Here is a 20,802-nt window from a genome sequence, read left to right on the forward strand (position 1 = left end):
TTTTATTGTATTATTACTGTATTCTGGAACTGAGTACTGTAGATTATTTTTGAAAATAGGCAAATCCTTGTCTGGTTTTTTATGGATTCACACATTATGCTGAGCTTGTTTATGCTTGTTTAACTGTAATAAATCACCATTGGCAGGATTCATACATATGGACCCACAGTCTAGGTCAGGGGTGTCAAACTCAATTTCATTGAGGGCCACATCAGCATTGCGGTTACCCTCAGGGGGCCGGGTGGGTATGGCCAGGGTGGGCGTGGCCTACTGGGTGGGCGTGGCTAGAGTGCGTATGGCCTACTGGGTGAGCATGGCCAGCTCTACATCATTCGCATCAAGGTGCCTATGGGGGCCTGGGCAGGAGTGGGACAGATCTGAGGGTCTCTGGTGGAAGGAGGGTCTCTGGGCCAGGGCCAAGGCAATGGGGGCCGTTCCCTCACTGTTTCCAGGATGGCTTCGCGGGCCATATGAAACCACTTTGCGGGCCGGATCTGGCCCCCGGGCCTTGTGTTTGACATGTCTGCTCTAGGTATTCTATATTTATTCATACTTTATATATACCATAAATTATGCATCTAATCTGGATTTGCCAAACATGCTAAAGTGGATCAATCATTTGCTGCTTAAAGTGATGTTAGAATCCAGTCATTGCATAGCAACATTTATGACACAGTGTATGTCCTAAATAAGTCAGTTTGGGGCATACTCAGGAAACTATGGCCTAACAATATGTCTGAACTTATATAGACTATCCTCCCCTTCTGCTTGCAAGGAAACCTGATCTTGTACTGAGGAAAGCCCAAGTCTCCGATCCATTCAGCCACCTCCTTAGGGGTCCAGGATAAATACAAGGGACCAACCTGATGAAGACCTGTCTCATTTGCAGCCAGAGTTAGGCAGGAACTCCATATTCGGGGAGGCCTGAGAAGTGGCCTCTCTCAGAGAAAGCAGTGTATGTTCGGCTTTTCCCGGCTGCTTCCAGATCATTTCACCTGTCCCTGGTCGACTTCGGGGGCTTTTTTATCTTGCTTTCTCATGTCGGATGAACCGGCTGCTGCGGCTGGGCCGGGCGTCACTGGCGAAGTCCCCTGGGGCTGGAACCGGAGCAGCTGGTGCTGTGGGAGCCACAGGGCCCACTCTACATGGGGTTGCATGGGGCAGGCATTGTCGCTGGTGGAGCAACGTCACTGGGGGAGCTGCTGCGGGTGGGGGCAAGAAGGGTGATGGTGGCAGGCTGCCCCTCGGGGCCGGACCTGGTGCCAGAGCAACTGGTGCTGTGGGAGCCGTGGGGCCCGTTATACATGGTGGGGCTGCATGGGGTGGGCGGTGGAGGAGGCGGCAAGTGTCATGGGCCAGGTGCTCCAGGGCGGCCACGTAGGGGTGCAGGGCAAGGCGGCGGTGCAGGTCCAGCACCAGGTAGGCCACCAGATGGCCCGGCCCATAGAAGATCAGCTGCCCACCATGCCCCAAGTGCACTACCTCTGTGCCCAGCGCCCTCAGCCACCCCGCCAACACCACCCACCCTTCCGTGTAGAGTGGGCCCCATGGCTCCCACAGCACCAGCTGCTCTGGCACTGACCCCAGCCTTGGGCAGCCCACCACTGCCACCCCCCACGCCCCTGTCCACAGTCACCCCGCCAGTGCTGCCTCCACCCTGCCGCCCACCCCGTGCAGCTCTGCCATGTAGAGTGGGCCCTGAGGTTCACACAGCACCGTGGCATCGCTGCTCCTGTCTCTTCCAGGTATCTTCAGGACTTAAAAAGAGGTGGAGAGGAAATCGTGTCTGCCAAGCTTCTCCTCCCCATTGGGCCAAGGGGCTTGCAGAGGGCAGGGTGGACTTGACAAATGCAAGTTATCTGAGGAAGGGGTTTCTTCGCAATTGCGTTTTCTTCTTCTGACTTGTGGTCAGCCTGGCTGACACGAGGTGAGCACGAGGCAGGCATGCACAAATTAAAATAAGCAAGAAAATTGTAAGAGAATTTGCTTAGGCAAATTCAAATCACCTGATGGACTACATCCCAGATTTCTGAAGGAGCTGACAGATGTGATTTCGGAACCATTGAATCATATGTTTCAGATATCCTGGAGTACCAAGGAATTACCAGAGGACTAGAAAAGAACTGATGTGTTTCCCATTTTCAAAAGGGGGAAAAATCCAGGAAACTACAGACCAACCAGCCTGACATCAACACCTGGGAAGATCCTGGAAAAGATAATCAAGCAACAGATCTGTGAACACTTATAAGCGAGCAAAGTTATAACCAGAAGCCAACATTGGTTTGCCAAAAACAGATTATGCCTAACAAAGTTTATTTCATTCTTTGAGAAAGTGACTAAATTAATGGACCACTGAAATGCTGTGAACATAGTATACTTGGATTTAAGTAAGACCACAACCTATAGTTTGGCAAGCTAGAAAAAATGTGACATAGACAACATCACCACCAAATGGATTTGTAACTGACTGACAAACCATATTCAACATGTAGTCCTTAATGGAACTACATCTACATGGAGGGAAGTAAGCAGTGGGGTGTCCCAGTGTTCTGCTTTAGGCCCAATACTCTTTAATATTTTCATAAATGATTTAGATGAGGGAATAGAAGGGGAAGTAATCAAATTTGCAGATAACACTAAGCTGGCAGGAATTGCCAACATCCAGGAAGAAAGGCCCAAGATCCAGATGGATCTTGAGAGATTTGAACACTGGGCCCTATCTAACAAATTGAAATTTAACATAAAGTAAAATCTTACACTTACACTTCACCTAATCTATACCAAATGTACAGGTATAGATTAGGTGAAACCTGGCTCAATAGCAATAACGGTGTGACTCCTACGAGTTTCTTGGACTGCAAGTCGATGAAACCGGTCAGTCCTAGAGGAGATCAACCCTGAGTGCCTGGAGGAACGTTGTCCGTGGGGTTGCGATTGGACAGACATGACCGCAACTAACAACAACAACATTGCTCACAACTCCTCTGAGCCCATTCAGTTGCTTTCCTAATGCCACACATTAGGTTCAGTCTGGGATTTCATAGTTAGAAAATTCAGTTTGGGCAGCGCCTTATCCTGCTTATGAATCAGATCACCTTGCTTCCCTTTATCTTCAGTTTCAAGATGGTGGTAGATCAAAGTTATAAGGGTCAATGTTTGTGGCTGAAAAATTAGTTTAACCAAAATGTAGAGATAAGCTATGCTAGGGGTCCTCAAACCTGGACCTTTTATGACTTGTGGACTTTAACTCCCAGGCATGTTGGCTGAGGAATTCTGGGAGTTGAAGTCCACAAGTCACAAAAGGGCCATGTTTGAAGACCCCTGAGCTATGCCTTCTATTCCAGCTGAGTTATATGTGTCTCATCACAGAAAAGAAACTTAGATACACCAAGTTTCTTCAAATTTCTAGATTAAATGGCATCATGAGTAAAAACTGATGCCACACAGTGACTGAGCATGATTTACAAAATTTACTAGTGGAAGTGGGTAGAGGGAAGTAAATGTGTCTATGTTTAGTAAGAGTACCTGTGAAAAAAGATTTTGAGATAGCAATTAATTGCAAATTCATGAGCTAATGATGTGATGTACTGTATTTTTCTGTGTATAAGATGCTATTTTTTCCTGCAAACACCCTCTTCAAAAATCAGGTGCATCTTATACATGGAAAAATAATGGTAACCTCCGCAGCCCAGGGCATGCCTGTGTGGGTTGCCATGCTGCCTGGTGAAAGGTGTCAAGCCCCTGTGGGCTTGCCACTAATGGGAGGGGGGAGGGGGCAAGATCTTCAGCCGGCTGAACTTATGGATTTGCTGGCTTAGCTGTTCAGTGCTCCACTGAACAGCTGATTGGCACAGAGAGCGTCTTATACAAAGGTGCATCTTATAGAGGGAAAAATACGGTACCTATAAAAAAGTTAAATATAATTTTGGTCTGGATGAACAGAAGTATAATTTCCAAACCATGAAAAGTATAGTTCAGATCTGGGCATTTTATGGCCTGTGGGCCAATCCAGCTCTTTTGCTATCCTTGTTTGATCTGCAGTGGAGGCTTCAGCAATCATGGCCTATTGGTTCAGCCCTCTACAATAGTTGCAAGTTTGCATATGGCTTGGGAATTTTCCTTGGGAAAATTAATGCCCATCACTTAAACCTGCTTTGCTCAGATCCTGTCTTAAGTACTGAGTCCACATCTGGGGACAATGCTTTAAGAAAAATTCAGAGATCTGGGAAAAGATTCAGAGAAAATGACCAAGGGACAATATAATAAACAAGATTGAAGGAGTTGGGATATAGATGACTGGGGAGGATGTGTTACTGCCTTTCAAATCCAGAAAGGCAGATTCCTTCATGTCCAGAGTACAAAACACAAAATACATGATCTGGGTTACAGGAAAGCAGATTCTAATAGTGTACTATGTGAGAAAAAAAAAACTTCCTAATGGTTTGACAATAAAATTTATTACTCAGAAGGTAATTCAGTTTCCATTCATTTGATAGCTGCAATTAGGGGCCAGACAGCTTTCTGTTGGAATGCTTTCATTTCATACTCTGTTGAACATTTAGATAATGTAAATCAGGGGTGTCAAACTCGCAATGTCACATGACGTGTTGTGACATATCGCGACTTTTTCCCCAATTGCTGGCAATGGGGTGGGCACGGTTACAGCATGATGCATCCAGCCCGCAGGCCAGTAGTTTGACACCCCTGATCAAAATGGTCCCATTTAACTTTAGGATTCTCCAAACCCAAACTTATATCCATTGATATGTAACATCTTTGTGAAGTGCTAAGAAAGATCATAGGTAGGTTTTGAGCAGATTATCATCTATACCAGACATGTCAAACTGCCGGCCCACAGGCTGGATGTGTCACACTGAAACCACACCCATCCCATTGCCGGAAATGGGGAAAAAGTCCTGATATGTCATGCAACATCACTTGATGTCACGAGTTTGACATGCCTCATCTATACACTGTTAGCTATACTTTTTTTCCTACAAGCTTCAGAGTTGGCTGTCTCAGAGACTGTATGTGTCTTTTGGCTGTAAAATATTGGATTGCCAGAGCAAGCTGAAATTGAATGTGGACTTCAGAAAGTTGTCACTGATTCCAGGAGCTGAATCTGGGGCATGTGCTTCAGCTCCAAATGTTGTATTTCCCTCTTGGGATCAATGTTGCAATTTTGGAGTTTCCTTGGATTAGGCACTGATTCTGGTCAGCTTCACTGAATCATTTACAATGAGGTTTTAATAATCTTTAGCTAAAAAGCCAGGTGTGCCTATTTAATGGAGGAGAGAGAGACCTGACGTTGGTGACGTGCACTTGGATTTCATTCAAAATGCACTATAAACCATTTTTGGGGGGTTGACTCTTGAAGATGGTCTACTGATTACAATTGCCTCAGAATGCAGCCATATGGATGAATCTTGCTACTGATATCTTGTTACTGTTTGTTTTCTAGGCTGAATTCAAAGTTCTCACTGTGGTATAATAAACCTAGCATGATTCACAGTCCAAAATTAACTGCGAAGTATTTGCTTCTATCCCACATGCCCTGCTTTCTTAAGACTTTCAATAGGGCACTCTCTGTAGGTCCTGACACAAATTTGTTTAATACCAACAGTTTACACTGCTTTTTCAATATAATAAAAATTAGCATGCATTTGTGGATGAGGCTGGCTTTCTCCTTGTTCAGGAGACTGCCCAAAACATTTCCAATCAGGTTTTTTAGTTTAGAAGATTTTATTTTTTATGGGTTTACTTGACTGAATTTTAGATGCTAGAGCCACAGAATGGAAGAGGATGGCAAAAAAAAAAGATGCATTGTGTTTGTTTAAAAGTAGAAGTAGATACAGATTACTGCCCAGTGAGAGATCAAAATTAAGACTATGAGGTCAGAAGTTGGGAAAGTAGCTCATAACATGCTATATTGTCAGGAGGCTTGCAAAAGTTGAGTAGCAAGTATATGCAAAGCTTTTGGAAGAGATGTTTCACAATGCCCAGAAGTACATACCAAGGCCCATTTTGAATTGCGAAACCAGCTGGATCCTTTGGAAGGCTTGGGCAACTTCACTGGAAAAGGTTTTAGCTGTCTCTTCAGAAAACAAGCAGTATTCTCAAGATTAACTGAGTTGCAATTAAGTTACATGGTGTTGTGTCTGTTGATCAGAGCTTAGTTCAGTGTCCATAGCTTGGCTGTTATCTACAATGGCCTCAATAGCAGGAAACACTTTTAATTGTGTGTTAACTAAGCTTGTCAAGAGGCTTCAGAACTCATTCATTGCCATGAGCATATTATTATATAACAGAATATTCTATAAATGATAGGTTTAATTCAGAACACCTCAGGCAGATTTTGGATGCACAGACTGATGAATAGATACATTTATACTAAGTATACATACATTATATTGTTGTATTGATTTTTGAAAAGTTCCAGGTCTGACAAGCTGTAATGAGATTTTCGAACTTTGGGCTGTGATCAATGAAAGGAATATTATTGGCCTGCAGAATTGATATAAGCCCTCTCCATGGATTGCTTGGCTCCCAGGCTGCTCCAGCCCCCCACATATAGGATTCCATCAGACACTTAACCTCTTTTAGAGTGTCATCAGGCTAAAAGGAATCTAATAGTGACACAGGACTTGTGCGTATCTCTCCGGCACTATTGCTTTCCTGTCACAAATAATTTATAGCTTTCTATTTCCATTCCTTTTCCTGCACCCCATCACTGCTTCCTGGGGCTGCTGCAGGGGGAGGCATGAGCAGAGATGCGGGATCAATATGCTCACACATGCAGAACTTTATAGTGCAGCCTGGCAGCAGAACAATGGTGAAATTTGTCCTTTCCTAGTTTGAGTGCAGAATAGCTCTAGAACATACCTCCTTCAGTACAAGCTTTGTGTTATCTCAATGCTACAGTGGAGGGGACATTTCCCCTGTGCTCTGCCCTAAGGTGCTTTGGTTGAGGGTGTCCAGAAGGATGCAAAAACCAGGTACTCCTGAAGAAGTCATATGGACATAATTGGCCATGGCTTCTCACTGTAGTCTGCTCTTTTGAAACAAACTTCCTCTGAGTGTAGACATTCATTGCATTATGCTGAACAGATGTTTTAAATTGTATTACTGGAGACAGATTTTTCCTTGCAAACAGTCAAATGTTGGCCATTTGTATATCTTGTGCTGCTAACAAATATAATAGTAACTATGCTTTCTGTAAAGAAATGTTTCATTTCTGGGTGAGATTCACAAAGAATTTAATTCATGTTTCAGATTCCCTTTCTTTTTAAAAGATTAATTATTGAATGCATGCTTCTATAAATGATCTTATTTAAGATCAAAAATAAGGATATATTGATTATTCAAAGGTACACACAGTAATTGTGTAGGTACATAGAGAAACTATTTTGGGAAAAGTAATCCTGGCTTATTTCCTCTTGTTTGAGGTCAAAGCAGATGGGAGAAATGCTGCAAAATGGGTTAATCAGCTCCAAAAGTACTTCCAGTAATTTGAAGTAAAGAGTTAAATTAGCAAGCATTCCTCCAGTCCCCGAATCAGCAGAAAAGCATGCTGACATAATGGCAGAACTCTATTCTGACTCAAGGACAGGCATTCCTCTTAAACTTATAATCTCTGACCCTTTAAAAGCAATGATTGGTGGCTTGTCCAGCTGCTTTTCCCCTCCTACCAAGCCTCTTTTGCCAGTGGGAAAAACAATAATTAATCATTGACCTTAAAGTGTGTTGGTATGAGTTTGAAGAGTATAGAAGGGCCCCTGGGATGGAAGTTCTAGATGTCAGGAGGAGCCAGTAGATGCGACTAACTGATGCAAAGTAGTATTAGCACCCAGCAGCCATGGCCAGCAACACTTGAACCAGCTAGTGCCCTTTGACTGGGCCTTTGAGTGATACTCAGGCTAAAGAGGGAAATGACAGTAAGCAGGACTCTTTTCAATTGCAGTATAGCTCCCACTTATCACAAATCAGCAAAGTTACAAAGGAATTGCTAGCAACAGCTCTGTAGCAGTGTCAAGAACCCTGCAGATTTGTGATGCTGTGTTGTGTTGCTGGCAGAGCCCAGAAGTGTACATGGAATATGAAAATGGCACGGAAATGTGAAAATAAACTTCCCCCCCACCTACAAGTAATAAAACCAAGAGAAAATACTGTCTCAACTATGTGAAATCTGTCAGAACCTGGGTCCCTTTCTTGATTCAAATTCATCATTATTAAAGGTCTAAGACTGCTAGATATATCCTCTAAAGTTGTTAGTGAGGCTATCTTTGTGCTATGATGAGCAGGATATGATGATACTGTTGCTAGAACAGGGGTCTTCAAACATATAGATCAAGATGCATGCATAAATACAATAAGATTAGAAACTACCATTTCAGTTCCTACAGCTGGGGTCTTCAAACTTGGCCTTTTGCCTGGCTGAGGAATTCTGGGAGTTGAAGTCCACAAGTCATAAAAGGGCTAAGTTTGAAGACCCCTGTGCTAGAGTCTGGAGAAGGTTTATTATAAGGTCCCATTATTTTCTGCATTTGCAGAGCCAGTATTCTTAAATAGAACAGTAGCTGTAATCCTAATCACTAGATGTTCTGAGGGAAAGAAATGGGGAAAATTCTCCGGTTATGAATTACTTAAAAATGGCTTTATGCACACAGCATTCAGCATTTGTGTTAAAGAGGAGCATCCCTTTGTAAGCAATGGCACATAGAGCTGAGAATAAATAGGCAGAAGCAGCCTTTTTTCATGGGTTGGAGATGTTGTTCTTACCATATTGGTTCTTTCTCCATGTTTACCTGCTTAAGAACTTTCAGAAGGCTAATGAAATAGCAAAGTTTGTTAGCTAATAATTCTAGTTTTAATCATGCAGTTTTTAAATATATTTGTAACAAGTGTTAAATGTCTAGATCAGGGGTGTCAAACTGCCAGCCTGCGGGCCGGATGCATCATAGCAAAACCATGCCCACCTCATTGCTGGCAATGGCAAAAAAGTCACGATACGTCACGACACGTCACATGACGTTGTGAGTTGGACACCCCTGGTCTAGATTTTCATTTGATCCTTTTTTAAAAAAAAGTGTATTACTTTTGCCCTCTATTGCCCTCTAGCCTAATTTAAATAAATTCTTTGTGTTATTAAATAACAACAAAATCACATTTGAATCCTGTTCATTCTGCTAATGTCATCTCTAGACCTGCCTGAGTCATTCCCGTTTTAGCTCTCTTTTCTGCCTGGTGTGGCTTTGGGGAATCCTCTCAAATACAGAAGTATTCCTTTATCTTTTGGGCAATTTACCTTTTCACATTTTCTGACGTCTTTACAATCTAATATGGTAGCTGGCCTCCTCGGGTTGTCTTGTTTTGAAGCTGTAATACAATAATTTGTTAGTTTTCTGTTTTTATCTGTTTGTTGTGCATTTTACATTTAGTTTTATTTCTGTTAACGTGTTTTGTAGCATTATTTCCTGCAATGCTATTCAGCAACTTTTCTTTTTTACCATAACATTGCTAACAATACCAGCATTGCTCATTTTTATCTTTTAATATTCCAAAATATATTAAATTCATCAGAAAGTTTATTTAGCTGGTCTTAAAGCCTTTCAAAGCCGAAGAGCCAGTGCTTGTCCGAGGACGTCTCCGTGGTCATGTGGCCGGCATGATGAGATGCCAAAGGCACACGGAATGCTGTTACCTTCCCACCAGAGTGGTCCTTATTTTTCTACTTGCATTTTTACATGCTTTCGAACTGCTAGGTTGGCAGAAGCTGAGACGAGTAACAGGCGCTCACTCTGTTACGCGGCACTCGGGATTGGACCCGCCAAACTGCCGACCTTCTGATCGACAAGCGCAGCATCCTAACCCACTGAGCCACCACGTCTCTTCGGCTTAGAAATGGAGATGAGCACCGGCCCCTAGAGTTGGAAACGACTAGCACGCCTGTGCGGGGGAACTTTTACCTTTACCTTTAAAGCCTTTCAGGGAGCCTGAAGTGATATAGGGGGGGGGGGTCTCTTCATTCTTCTATCTAATTCCACCATTTATTTTGAAGTGAGAAAAGTATCTTTTGGCTGACTGTTTTGGACAGTTGCTCTGAAGAACCTTGCTTCCAAGTGGCTTGGTGATTCCCAGAATGGATCTTGAGTTTCTCTTGGGATTAAACCCTTTCTTATCAATTCTTTGATTAGTTGTGTTTTGGAACAATTATCTTTCTTTAAGTTCAGGCCATTACATTAGCCAGTTTGTGATCTTCCTTTGCTTTCTTTCCAGGTCTTTCAGTCTGTTTAGATTAGTGTGAGAATACCAGGTTAGCTGGTATGTCCTGTGATATCTTCTGGGGAATAAATATTAACTGTATAGTTATTTAAAATGTAATTACTTATTTATTAGCCATGTACTTAAATGAATTGCTTTATTAGTGCTAAACTTTTATCTTACCAGTGTAGTGCATCATTATGCTTATCTATTCTATAGATTTATAGATGTCTGTGAGAATTTTTCCAGGGAGAGGCAAAACTGCAGTGTACAAGCTACAACACACCTGTTTCCCTTTTGTGTTGCTAGTTTCTTCGGAGTCATTGGCAGGCAGCATACAAGTTGAATATATATCATGATGATGAAGATGCACACAACAACATGAAATCACAGCTGCTAGTTCTTAGCACTGGTTGGCCATCATATGAATTAAGTTCTTCCAAGAACTTAAGATGTTGTAATGTATTGCAATAGTATATGTGAATCCAAGTAGTATATGTAGAATCCAAGCAACGTGGCCTTTTGTAATTGAAATATAGAAATGTTGTCAATACACAGATGTTCTAAGTGTCATCCAAAGCTTTTTGTCTGGCACCCAGTGTGCTGATTATATGCCAGTCATGAAATAGATGCAACATTTTTAGGAATGTCACATTTTTAAAAAAAAATAAATCATACGATTTGCCAGGGAAGAAGTTCCATGATGTAGAACACAGCGTTCTATTAAGTGAGATAATCAGTCTTCCTCAGCATTGTCTGCCCAGCTGGTTGCAACTCTCTAGGGTGAAATCTGGAAACTTCTTTGAGCAATGTGCTTGTTTCTTCATCTGGGAAATGTCATCAAGCATCCTTTAGAACAGAGTATTTTAAGCTCAGCAACTTTAAGCTATATGGACCAACTCGCAGAAGTCCCCAGCCAGAAATTTTGCTATAGAATACAGAATTGTGTACAGAATGTCGGTTGTATTTGATAGTCAGAGAAGTAAATATTCAGGATCAAAGTTTGAGAGGACTTCATATTTACATTTTTAGTCAGCCTTTGTAGTCGGTTTACATGATACAATTTTTGCATTAGCAACACTTTATGCTGGACACCTGCTCTTAGAAATACATTGTTTTTCTTGGAAATGAAATTGTTATATCTGGCCACACACTTAATAAGAAAAACTGATACTATTAGAGAAAAAGTCTACCATTTTTTGGTAACTATCACTGAGCAGGCTGTATAGGTGGTCTGTCAAATAACTAGGCCAGATGTTAAGAATTTGATGCACTTCTTCAATGAGTAATCTTGAGGTCCACACAAAATATTCCTGCTAATGGTTAAAATGCTCAAGAATTGAAGTTCAAGAAGGTTGTTTACAAACTGGCTAAAGGGTAATGATTTATTTTAAATCCAAGTGAAACAGTAAAAAATCAGATAAAAGAATTCCTAACTGACCTGAATATTATTTTGGAGAGAAAAGCAGTATACAAATCTGCTGAGTTAGGTAGGAGTTGAAGTCTACCCATCTGTAGGGCCCACAACCAGGGACGTTACCTTGAAGAACATCTTCACTTTCGCCAATTTTCCAGGCACTTATGAATTTTGGAACTTTTGGTTTTCCATACAGTATGTTTTTCTCTTTCTGCAAAGAATGGAAACAGAGAAAGACAAGGCCCGATGCCTCTGCCTAACCTACAGGTGTTACATGGCAGTGAGCTGTAATGCAGGTTGTATATCACCAGAAAAGTTTGACATGGTGAAAGGGCATATAAATTGTAATAGTAATGATGTCAATGATTATGATTTTCTTTTTTTGAGTGATGGACATCTTTGCAGACTGAGAGGAAAAAGAAATTGACACTCAGATGAGAGTGCCAAATATGAGTTTTTAAATGTATTTACTGTATTTATTTTCTAAGGCTTCTATGTCATTTTAATCAACAAAGACCCAGTGGCTTACAAAACCCTATACAATAAGAGATTTAAAAACAATAATTTGTATCCATTAAAAAGAAAAAGACAATTACAATTAAAATCTATCAGAGCATGAGTATCCATTTGGAGAAAATCAAACAGTGTGAGAGGATTTAATGGAGAAACTGTTACTAAGCATAAAGGGACAGAGAGACACTATGTCCACACATTCAATTGTCATTGAAATGATATTTTTCAAGCATGTGGCAATAAGCATGGAGACATTGCAGCTAGAGCCTCCATCTTTTTTTCATCAGTGCACACATTTATGCACAAATTCTGAAATGACATGGTCGATTAGTAGATCAGCACCTTCCAAATAACAATCTCCTTTTAAGGAACAGATTTCTGATCTGATTGAGCTCAGGGGCAAACAGGGGTTCTACATATTGTAGAGTCAAAGAATTGGAAGATGACTCAGAGGTCCACCCAACTGCTCTATGTAAGACTGCAAAATACTTTAGACAGATGTCTATGGTTGAAGGTTTGCAGTTAAGGTGAATATACTATTTCACGAAATACCTATTTCATTATATCAGAGTCACTTGTTGAGAAGGATGGCTGTAGAAATCAAATAAATTTATCAATAAATAAATTGGCACTTTTACTTTCAGAAAATTCCTTCTAGTATGTAACCTGAAGTTACTTTCCTGGAATTTTTGGTCCTGCCAACTGAAGCAAGAGAGAACAATACCACCTCCTCTTTCATTTGACATCCCTTCAGATATCTTTAGAAAACTGCTTTCCTATCTCCCCTTTCTCTTGCTTTTACAGGCTAAGTGCACCAACTAATTTCAACAGTCCCTCACCATTTTTGTAGCCCTCCTCTTAAGTTGCACCAGGTTGTTGCTATTCTTTGTAGACTGAGTTGATCAGAACTAGACAAGTGGCAGCTGACTAAAACTAAGTAGAATGAAACCATTCCTTCTCGTCATCTGAATCCCATGCTCTTGTTATTCATCCCAAAATAGTGTTTACCTTTTAAGCAGCAACATCCTGCTTGTGTCTGATGTTCAGGCTCATGTTACTTTTGAAACTGTATAAGAAAAATAGGGACCACTACGGTGGGAAGGTAACAGCGTTCTGTGCACCTTTGGCGTCTCTAGTCATGCCGGCCACATGACCACAGAGACGTCCTCAGACAAGCGCTGGCTCTTCGGCTTTGAAACAGAGATGAGGTGCCCCTAGAGTTGGAAATGACTAGCACTCATGTGCGGGGGAACCTTTACCTTTACCTTTAAGGTAACTGGTTGTTTTCTTTAACTTCTTAAATTACTGAATGTAGAAGGAAGGAAAGGAAGAAAGAAAGAAAGAAAGAAAGAAAGAAAGAAAGAAAGAAAGAAAGAAAGAAAGAAAGAAAGAAAGAAAGGAAGGAAGGAAGGAAGGAAGGAAGGAAGGAAGGAAGGAAGGAAGGAGGGAGGGAAGGAAGGAAGGAAGGAAGGAAGGAAGGAAGGAAGGAAGGAAGGGACCTAGAAAAAAATGCAGTTCATGTGTCAAACAAAAGCATTCCTAGATATATTGACATATTATGTAATAACATTATACATTCCACCACAGGATGAAAGCCCTTTGTTGAAGGTTCATCTATTATGGAGGACCAAGGTGGGTTAATAAATAGAGAATTTTTAGCTTACTATCAGGGAGGCTGAGGGACTGGCCTAAAGTCATTTCAGTTGGCTTCTGTGCCTAAGGGAAGACTAAAACCTGGATCTTCTTGGCCCTAGTATACTACTTTAACAATTATGTCACACTGACTCCTATAATTAAATTCTTAAACCAGTTTGCTTAAGATAAAGAAAAATGGGAGGTTGAGCATAAGATAGTACATGAAGTTTACATTTCTAAATAGTCCTCCAAATAATATTTTCAGTTGCATTTTCAAATAGAAAAAGAGTTTTTCAGATCATACAAAATGAGCAGAAAGCTTTTTCATAACTTGCAAATACACTTTCAAGTTAGGTCAAGTGGCCAGGTGCTGCTCTTGTCAGATTGAACAAAACCAGCAATTAGGGTTAGGGTTTGAGTAGCAAATTCCTATTCATTTTCTAGTTTTTGGAATTTATCAGCAATAATGATGTTGCAAGGTAAATTTAGTTATAGCATCTGTGGGTGCATATGCATTCACCTAGCTGTAAGTGTTCAGTTGTTATTGCCTTGCATTTCCAATCTTAAATTGTTTTTTTCTCATGAGTGTCTCCGATGTGGTTTCTAAAATCTTCACAAAATTTATTAATATTTTTATATACTTTTCCTCATTTATCATACAATGTAAGGATTGAAGGAGATCATTTAGTACAATCTCTTACCCAGTACAAGAAACTCTATTGCAGCGTGTATGACAAATGGCCACCCAATTCTTACATCTAGCAGAGGGGAGTCTACTACCTTTATAAATATATTGAATAGTACAGCCCAGTGGTATACCACTTGATACCTTCTAATCTGATGCTGAGCATTAACATACTGTACATTCCTTGAGTACTTGCTCATCCAGATCTATATTCAACCTACATTTTACTATCTTCTCTTGTAGACTCTCATTTATTTATATACTTGTTTTACACAATCTATAACTCACCCCAGCCTTGACAAATATTTTGTCAAATGCTTTGCTGAAGCTAAAATATACAATATCCACTGAGATCACATAAGCTGATCATTCTATCAAAGAAGATTAGGCTGCTTTGGTATGAATTGTTCTTGATAAACTCATGCAGGACCCTGCCAAGCTATGCATCCTTTACTAAGTGCATACAAACCAACTGCTTAAAAACTGTTCCACACTTTTGTATCTGGGTATCTATGAATCTTATTTCCTTAGATGATGTCAGGTTGGCCCTTTTTGCAATTCGCTTTATAATTTGTTTTGGAAATAATTTGTGCAGAGGAGCTGCACAGTTCCATAGTTCTCTCCTAGGTGAACCAGCAATGAATATGGATGTCCAGCATTAATCAGTTGTTAAAAAATAAAATGATTTAATTTATTTATAAATAATAATTTATTTATAACTAAAAATAATGATAAAATGTTTCAGATGACCAGAGGGTCTTTTCATACTCTGCAATTTCTTGGTCTTATAATAAATGATTGTGTTATTATTGTTATCATTATTATTTTATCAGTATATATATATATATATAGGCTGCTGTGCATGAATCTACCCACTCATAAAATCAAATATTTTATTTGTAGTGCCTATATCTCAGACTAATGTGTTGTGTTGTTGTGTTATGGTGACAGGATCATCAGAACCAAAGTACAACAGCCTTTCCACCCAACACCGGATGGGAGTGGAACAGGGGTAACTGCACCTGGACATACTATAGGTAAGAGGGAAGCTGTTTAGGTAACATTAAAAAATATCATGAAAGCATCATTAATACTAAAGAAGCCTCTAGTTGGACTTTATTTACCTAGTGTATGGAATCTAGTTGGATTGATGTTAGCTGAATTGGAATTCAGATCCCAAACCACTTAAAATTTATGAATGAATGTTTCATTTAACCTTTTGATGAAATGCTTAAATATTATACATCATGCAGGACATCCCCTTGAACAACAATTGATGTGCTATTCCATAATAATATGAAAGTTTATTTCTCTGAATAAAAGAGCTCTTCTGTATTAATGATGTCTTATTTTACCCATAAAATTGTTGCCCACAATTCTTTATAGTTTTTAAAGCTGAAAAATAACTCTTACTACTTTCTGAATAAGAGTGTGTGACAGGAATCAATGCAGGCTCAGACAGTTACTATTCCAAGGATTGAAATAAAGTATATTTGTATGTAATGAAACCCCATAGTTGTTCCTCTTAAGAAAATATTTATTTTCATCAAAGGATAAGAGTTTTTGCCAGTTGCATTTCTACCCCAAATTTTCCTTCTTCAACTGCATCTCTTAGTATTATATTTTTGGGGCTGGTGTATGAGAAAACATGTACAATATCTTAAATAATGGTGGGTAACAGATGGCTTATTTTTGAGGCCCTGGAGCCATTTGCAGCTGTGATTGCTAGGAATTTGTAGCATAGTTTGTAAAATATATAAAAATGTATTAGAAACTTTAAAACAATCAGTTTTAACTTCCCAAACATGAGAGAATTGCAGCCCATGTCAGTCAATAGTCCTATCTGATGTAGCCTTCAGCCACAAGAAATCCCCAGCCTTGTTGGAATTTGGCTGAGAAGATTACAAATAGTAATCACATGATCTGAGATGGTGCAACTGTCATAAATTTATGTCAGGAATTTTGATCACTTGGTCATGGGGAGGGTGCAATGGTCATAAGCATGAAAAATGATCATAAGTCTTTTTTTTCCAGTGCTGTTATAATTTTGAATGGTTGTAAGTTGAGGGCTATCTCTACATGCTTTTCCTAAAAGTCATATTTTATGGCATTTTTTAATTTTTTTATTTTAATTCCATTTATATCCCGCCCTTCTCTGAAGACTCAGGGCGGCTTACAAGCTTAGCAGTAGCCTTCATTCTATGTATATGCCTGCTTATTAGGGCTTTCACACACACCCCAAGCGGCATTATTACAAAGTCAGCTTAATGGCCCCCAACAATCTGGGTCCTCATTTTACCTACCTCGGAAGGATGGAAGGCTGAGTCAACCTTGAGCCTGGTGGGATGCGAACCTGCACTAATTGCAGGCAGCTGGTGTTACTTAAGGAGGCATTAGCCCACTGCTCCACCAAGGCTCTTTTTTAAAATGCCATAACAGTGGGATTCTTATGTAAATAAAGCTTAGGTCAGTGATGACGAAGCTTTTAGAGACCGAGTGCCCAAAAACTGTCCTGCCCCCGCCCCACCCCCGCTCCGCTCCGCTCCACCTGCCCACCCCCGCTCCGCTCCACCCACCCACCCCCGCGCTCACCCCACCTGCCCTCAGGGCCATCCATGGCCCGCCGCAGATCGCCCAGGCGGCCCTGCAGCGCCATGGTGGCCATGCTCTCCGCCCGCACCCTGCAGCATCATCTGCTGCCCAGCTGCCATGTGTTTGGCTGCGCTGCTCCACATGGGCCACACCCAGGGTGACTCTCCTCTGGGGGGGCTACTGGTGAGGAGGGGGCTGTGGGGGGAGGTGAGTCTGGGGCAATGGCATGCATGCCCACAGAGAGGTCTCTGAGTGCCACCTCTGGCACTTGCGCCATAGGTTCGCCACCACTTGCTTAGGTAATGCCAGAAAGAAGAAAAGGTCTTATAGCCATTCTTTGCAGAAGAGCCAACATGAACAGCAATACAGCCATTTGAAAATGAAATACCATACAAGCATGAGGAACACTACAACCAAATTCACAATTTAGTGCATGAGATCCAACTCAGAGTTTCCTAGTACACAGATTATATCAAGGAAATAACTAAAGTAAATTGTTATTTGTTTCAACTAAATATTCAACACATTTGGATTTTTAAATCTTTTAAAAAGAGAAATCATGTGGGAAAGTAGGCCTGGAAATTAATATAGGACATTATTGATATTAAATGTATCATATTTAAGGAGATCTCATCTTGAATAAAAGATTATGTATGAATTGCTTAGTGATGTGCTTATTAAAAACAAAGAATATAAAACATAGAATAACACTGTTGGAAGGGACCTTGGAAGTCCTCTAGTCCAACCCCCTGCTTGAGCAGGAGACCCTATACCATTTCAGTCTCTTTTTGAAAGCTTCCAGTGATGGAGTACCCACAGCTTCTGAAGACAAGCTATTTCATTGGTTGATTGCTCTCACTGTTAGGAAATTTCTCCTTAGTTCTAGGTTGCTTCTCTCCTTAGTTAGTTTCCAACCATTGTTTCTTGTCTTATTTTCTAGTGCTTTGGAAAATAGTTTGACCTTCTTGTCATTGTAAGAGCCCCTGAAATGTCATGCTATCATGTCACCCTTAGTCCTTCTTTTCACTATAATAGACATACTCAATTCCTACAACCATTCTTCATGTTTTAGCCTACAGTCCTTGTTGCTCTTCTCTGCATGTATTCAAAAACATAGACTGCAAACTGAATATGAGCAAACAATAATGGTTCAAAAAAGTTACAAAAGGGTGCAATATAGCCAATTACCTTAATAATAACTTAAATTCAATGTTAAGATACATCAACAAAAATGTGATTTCCATGTCTGCTTCAGTCTCATCCTACCTCAAGTACTGAGTCCATTTTGGGGACATATTTAAAAACAATTCAGCCAAACTGGAACAAAGAAAGATGATGAGGATAATAAGAAGATTGTTATATGAAGGAAGATTGAAAGAGCTGGATATGTTTAGCACTGAGAGAAATATGACTGAAGGACAGATCTTAAAAAAAATCTTAAAGGATGTCACAAGAAGATGGCCAAGACTTGTTTTCTTTTGTGAAAATCATGAGACTAATGGCTTTGAGTCACAGGAAGGCAGATTCCACCTGATTGCTAGAAAACTTCCAAACAGAGCAGTTTGTCAGTGAAATTAATATTATAGAGATTAACCTCTGTTTGAAATCCTTTAAAAAGGAAGGATTGTAGGCTCAATGACTTGAATATTCTATTTCTCCTTTGAAATTCTGTAATTCCAAAAAGGAAGTGTGTCATGCTCTAAAACTGGTATATTTTTAGTATTTTTTTGTCTCTGGGTGCATTAACAAAAAGATGGAATTATTTCAAACAGATTATGTGACAATCCTCAGTACTGCCTAAGGCAGTTGAAATAGATATACACCTGGCTCAAAAAGAATAACAGAATAACAGAGTTGGAAGGGATCTCGGAGGTCTTCTAGTCCAAACCCCTAGTCAAGGAGGAGACCCTACTAGACAAATGGATGTCCAATCTCTTCTTTAAAGCCTCTAGTTATGAAGCACCCACAATTTCCAGAGGCAAGCCTTTCCACTGATTGATTGTTCTCACTGTCAGGAAATTTCTTCTTAGTTCTGGGTTGGATCTCTCCTTGATAAGATTCCATCCATTACTTCTTGTCCCATACTCAGGTGCTTTGGAGAATAAATTGACCCCTTCTTCTCTGTGACAGCCCCTCAAATTTTGGAAGACTGCTATCACATCTTCCCTAGTTCTCCTCTTCATTAAACTAAACATACCTACTTCCTACAACCATTTATTGTATGTTTTAGCTTCCAGCCCCCTAATCACCAATAGTCAACCTCAAAAAGTATTCATCAATGGTCATCATCAAAATTAAGAATAGATATCAAGTGGGATATCACAAAATTCAATCCTGGGAATGTTCCTTTTTTTAGCAGGCTTGGATAATGTGATTGCAAAAAAAGCAAATAGAGTTTTATATCAACAAAAAGACATTTCCTAAAACACAGGAAGTTTGCAGCCAAATCGCCAAGCTCGGAGATCAAACCAACTCCCAACACGAGCTACTAATATTCAAACACATCTCAAACACAGGAAGTTATTTTTGCACTTCATCTGATTTTTGTGTTAAATCTTGGACACCACTCTGTGAAGAAATAAAGAAAAAATGGAATTCAGATAGATAAGATGGATGAATAGGAACTAGTCTGGAAGAGAGTTGGAGGAAACCAGGAATAGTTAGATCTGAAAAGACTGATAAATGATCTGATGACACTCTTTAAATGAGGCCCCCAACCTTTTGGGCACCAGGGACTGATTACATGAAGAGAGGTTTTTCCATAGACCAGAGGAGGCATGGTTTTGTGTGCTGCCTGCATCCTGCAGACAGGGCTTTCCTTGTTGGTGCTGGCATTCCGTGGCCTGGTATTGGTCCACAGACCAGGGGTTGGGGACCCCTCCTGTAAAGGATATCAAAAGGCTAAGACAGATTCATGTTTCTGAAAAACAAATTCCAATTATATTTAGAAAACAGTTTAGAAAAAGTCTAACACCTTTTATTAAGAGGCATAAGCTTTTGGGAACTGTACCTCACTTCCTCTGATGCCTCTGCCTTTTAATAAAGCTTATGCCTCTTAATAAACAATGTTGCTTGAAAAAAGGTGCCACCAGATTTCTTTTGCCACCATAGACTAACATGGTTCTACCACAAGAAAAATAGTTCTTTTCCATAACTGCAGTTCAAGAGGGGAAAGCTAATCTTGTTAGGCTATATGAAAGTGAAGGCTAGATAGCCCATGGTCTGAAATGTAGATTCCTGCACAGAGCAGCAGATTGAATTTAAAGATCTCATTGGCTTGCTCCAAGTCTACAGATCTAGACCAGAAATATTTCTGAAGCTGGGCCAGATAAATATACTATAATGTAGACAGAGCCTCTCTCCATAGCAAAGGGCTACTTTAGTTCCTGGATCCTTTTGTTCTATCATTCTGTAGAAGTTAAAATTGTTCTGGCTATCTGCATTTTTTTCCAGTGCTTTGAAGAATAATATTTTTAACTTGAATAGCACAATCTATTATCGCAGCATGTCTATCAACTATTATTTTTGAAACACGTCTGTGCTGACTGCACAATGCAACAGAAACCTAACACGTTGTAGAAACAAAATTATTAGCTCAAGTAAGTGATATAAATCCCAATAGATTTTAAGCAATTAGCTCTTCACCAGGAAACTGACAGAAAAAAGTTATCTCACATTTATTGTAAGTTTAGCTACCACT

At 40.2% G+C, this 20,802-nt stretch overlaps 1 protein-coding gene across 2 annotated transcripts in view; it reads left to right on the top strand.

Annotated features, from left to right (window-relative positions):
- PAX2 (paired box 2) overlaps window positions 1-20,802 on the top strand; it is a 188,312-nt gene that overhangs the window by 34,673 nt on the left and 132,837 nt on the right. For both annotated transcript variants that reach the window (XM_083364655.1, XM_083364654.1), the window contains exon 4: window positions 15,462-15,547. In XM_083364655.1, coding sequence (XP_083220781.1) covers window positions 15,462-15,547 — 86 coding nt within the window. The remainder of the gene's footprint in view (window positions 1-15,461; window positions 15,548-20,802) is intronic.

This window comes from Vipera ursinii (assembly GCF_947247035.1).
Source record: "Vipera ursinii genome assembly, chromosome: 5".
Classification (NCBI taxonomy): domain Eukaryota; kingdom Metazoa; phylum Chordata; class Lepidosauria; order Squamata; family Viperidae; genus Vipera; species Vipera ursinii.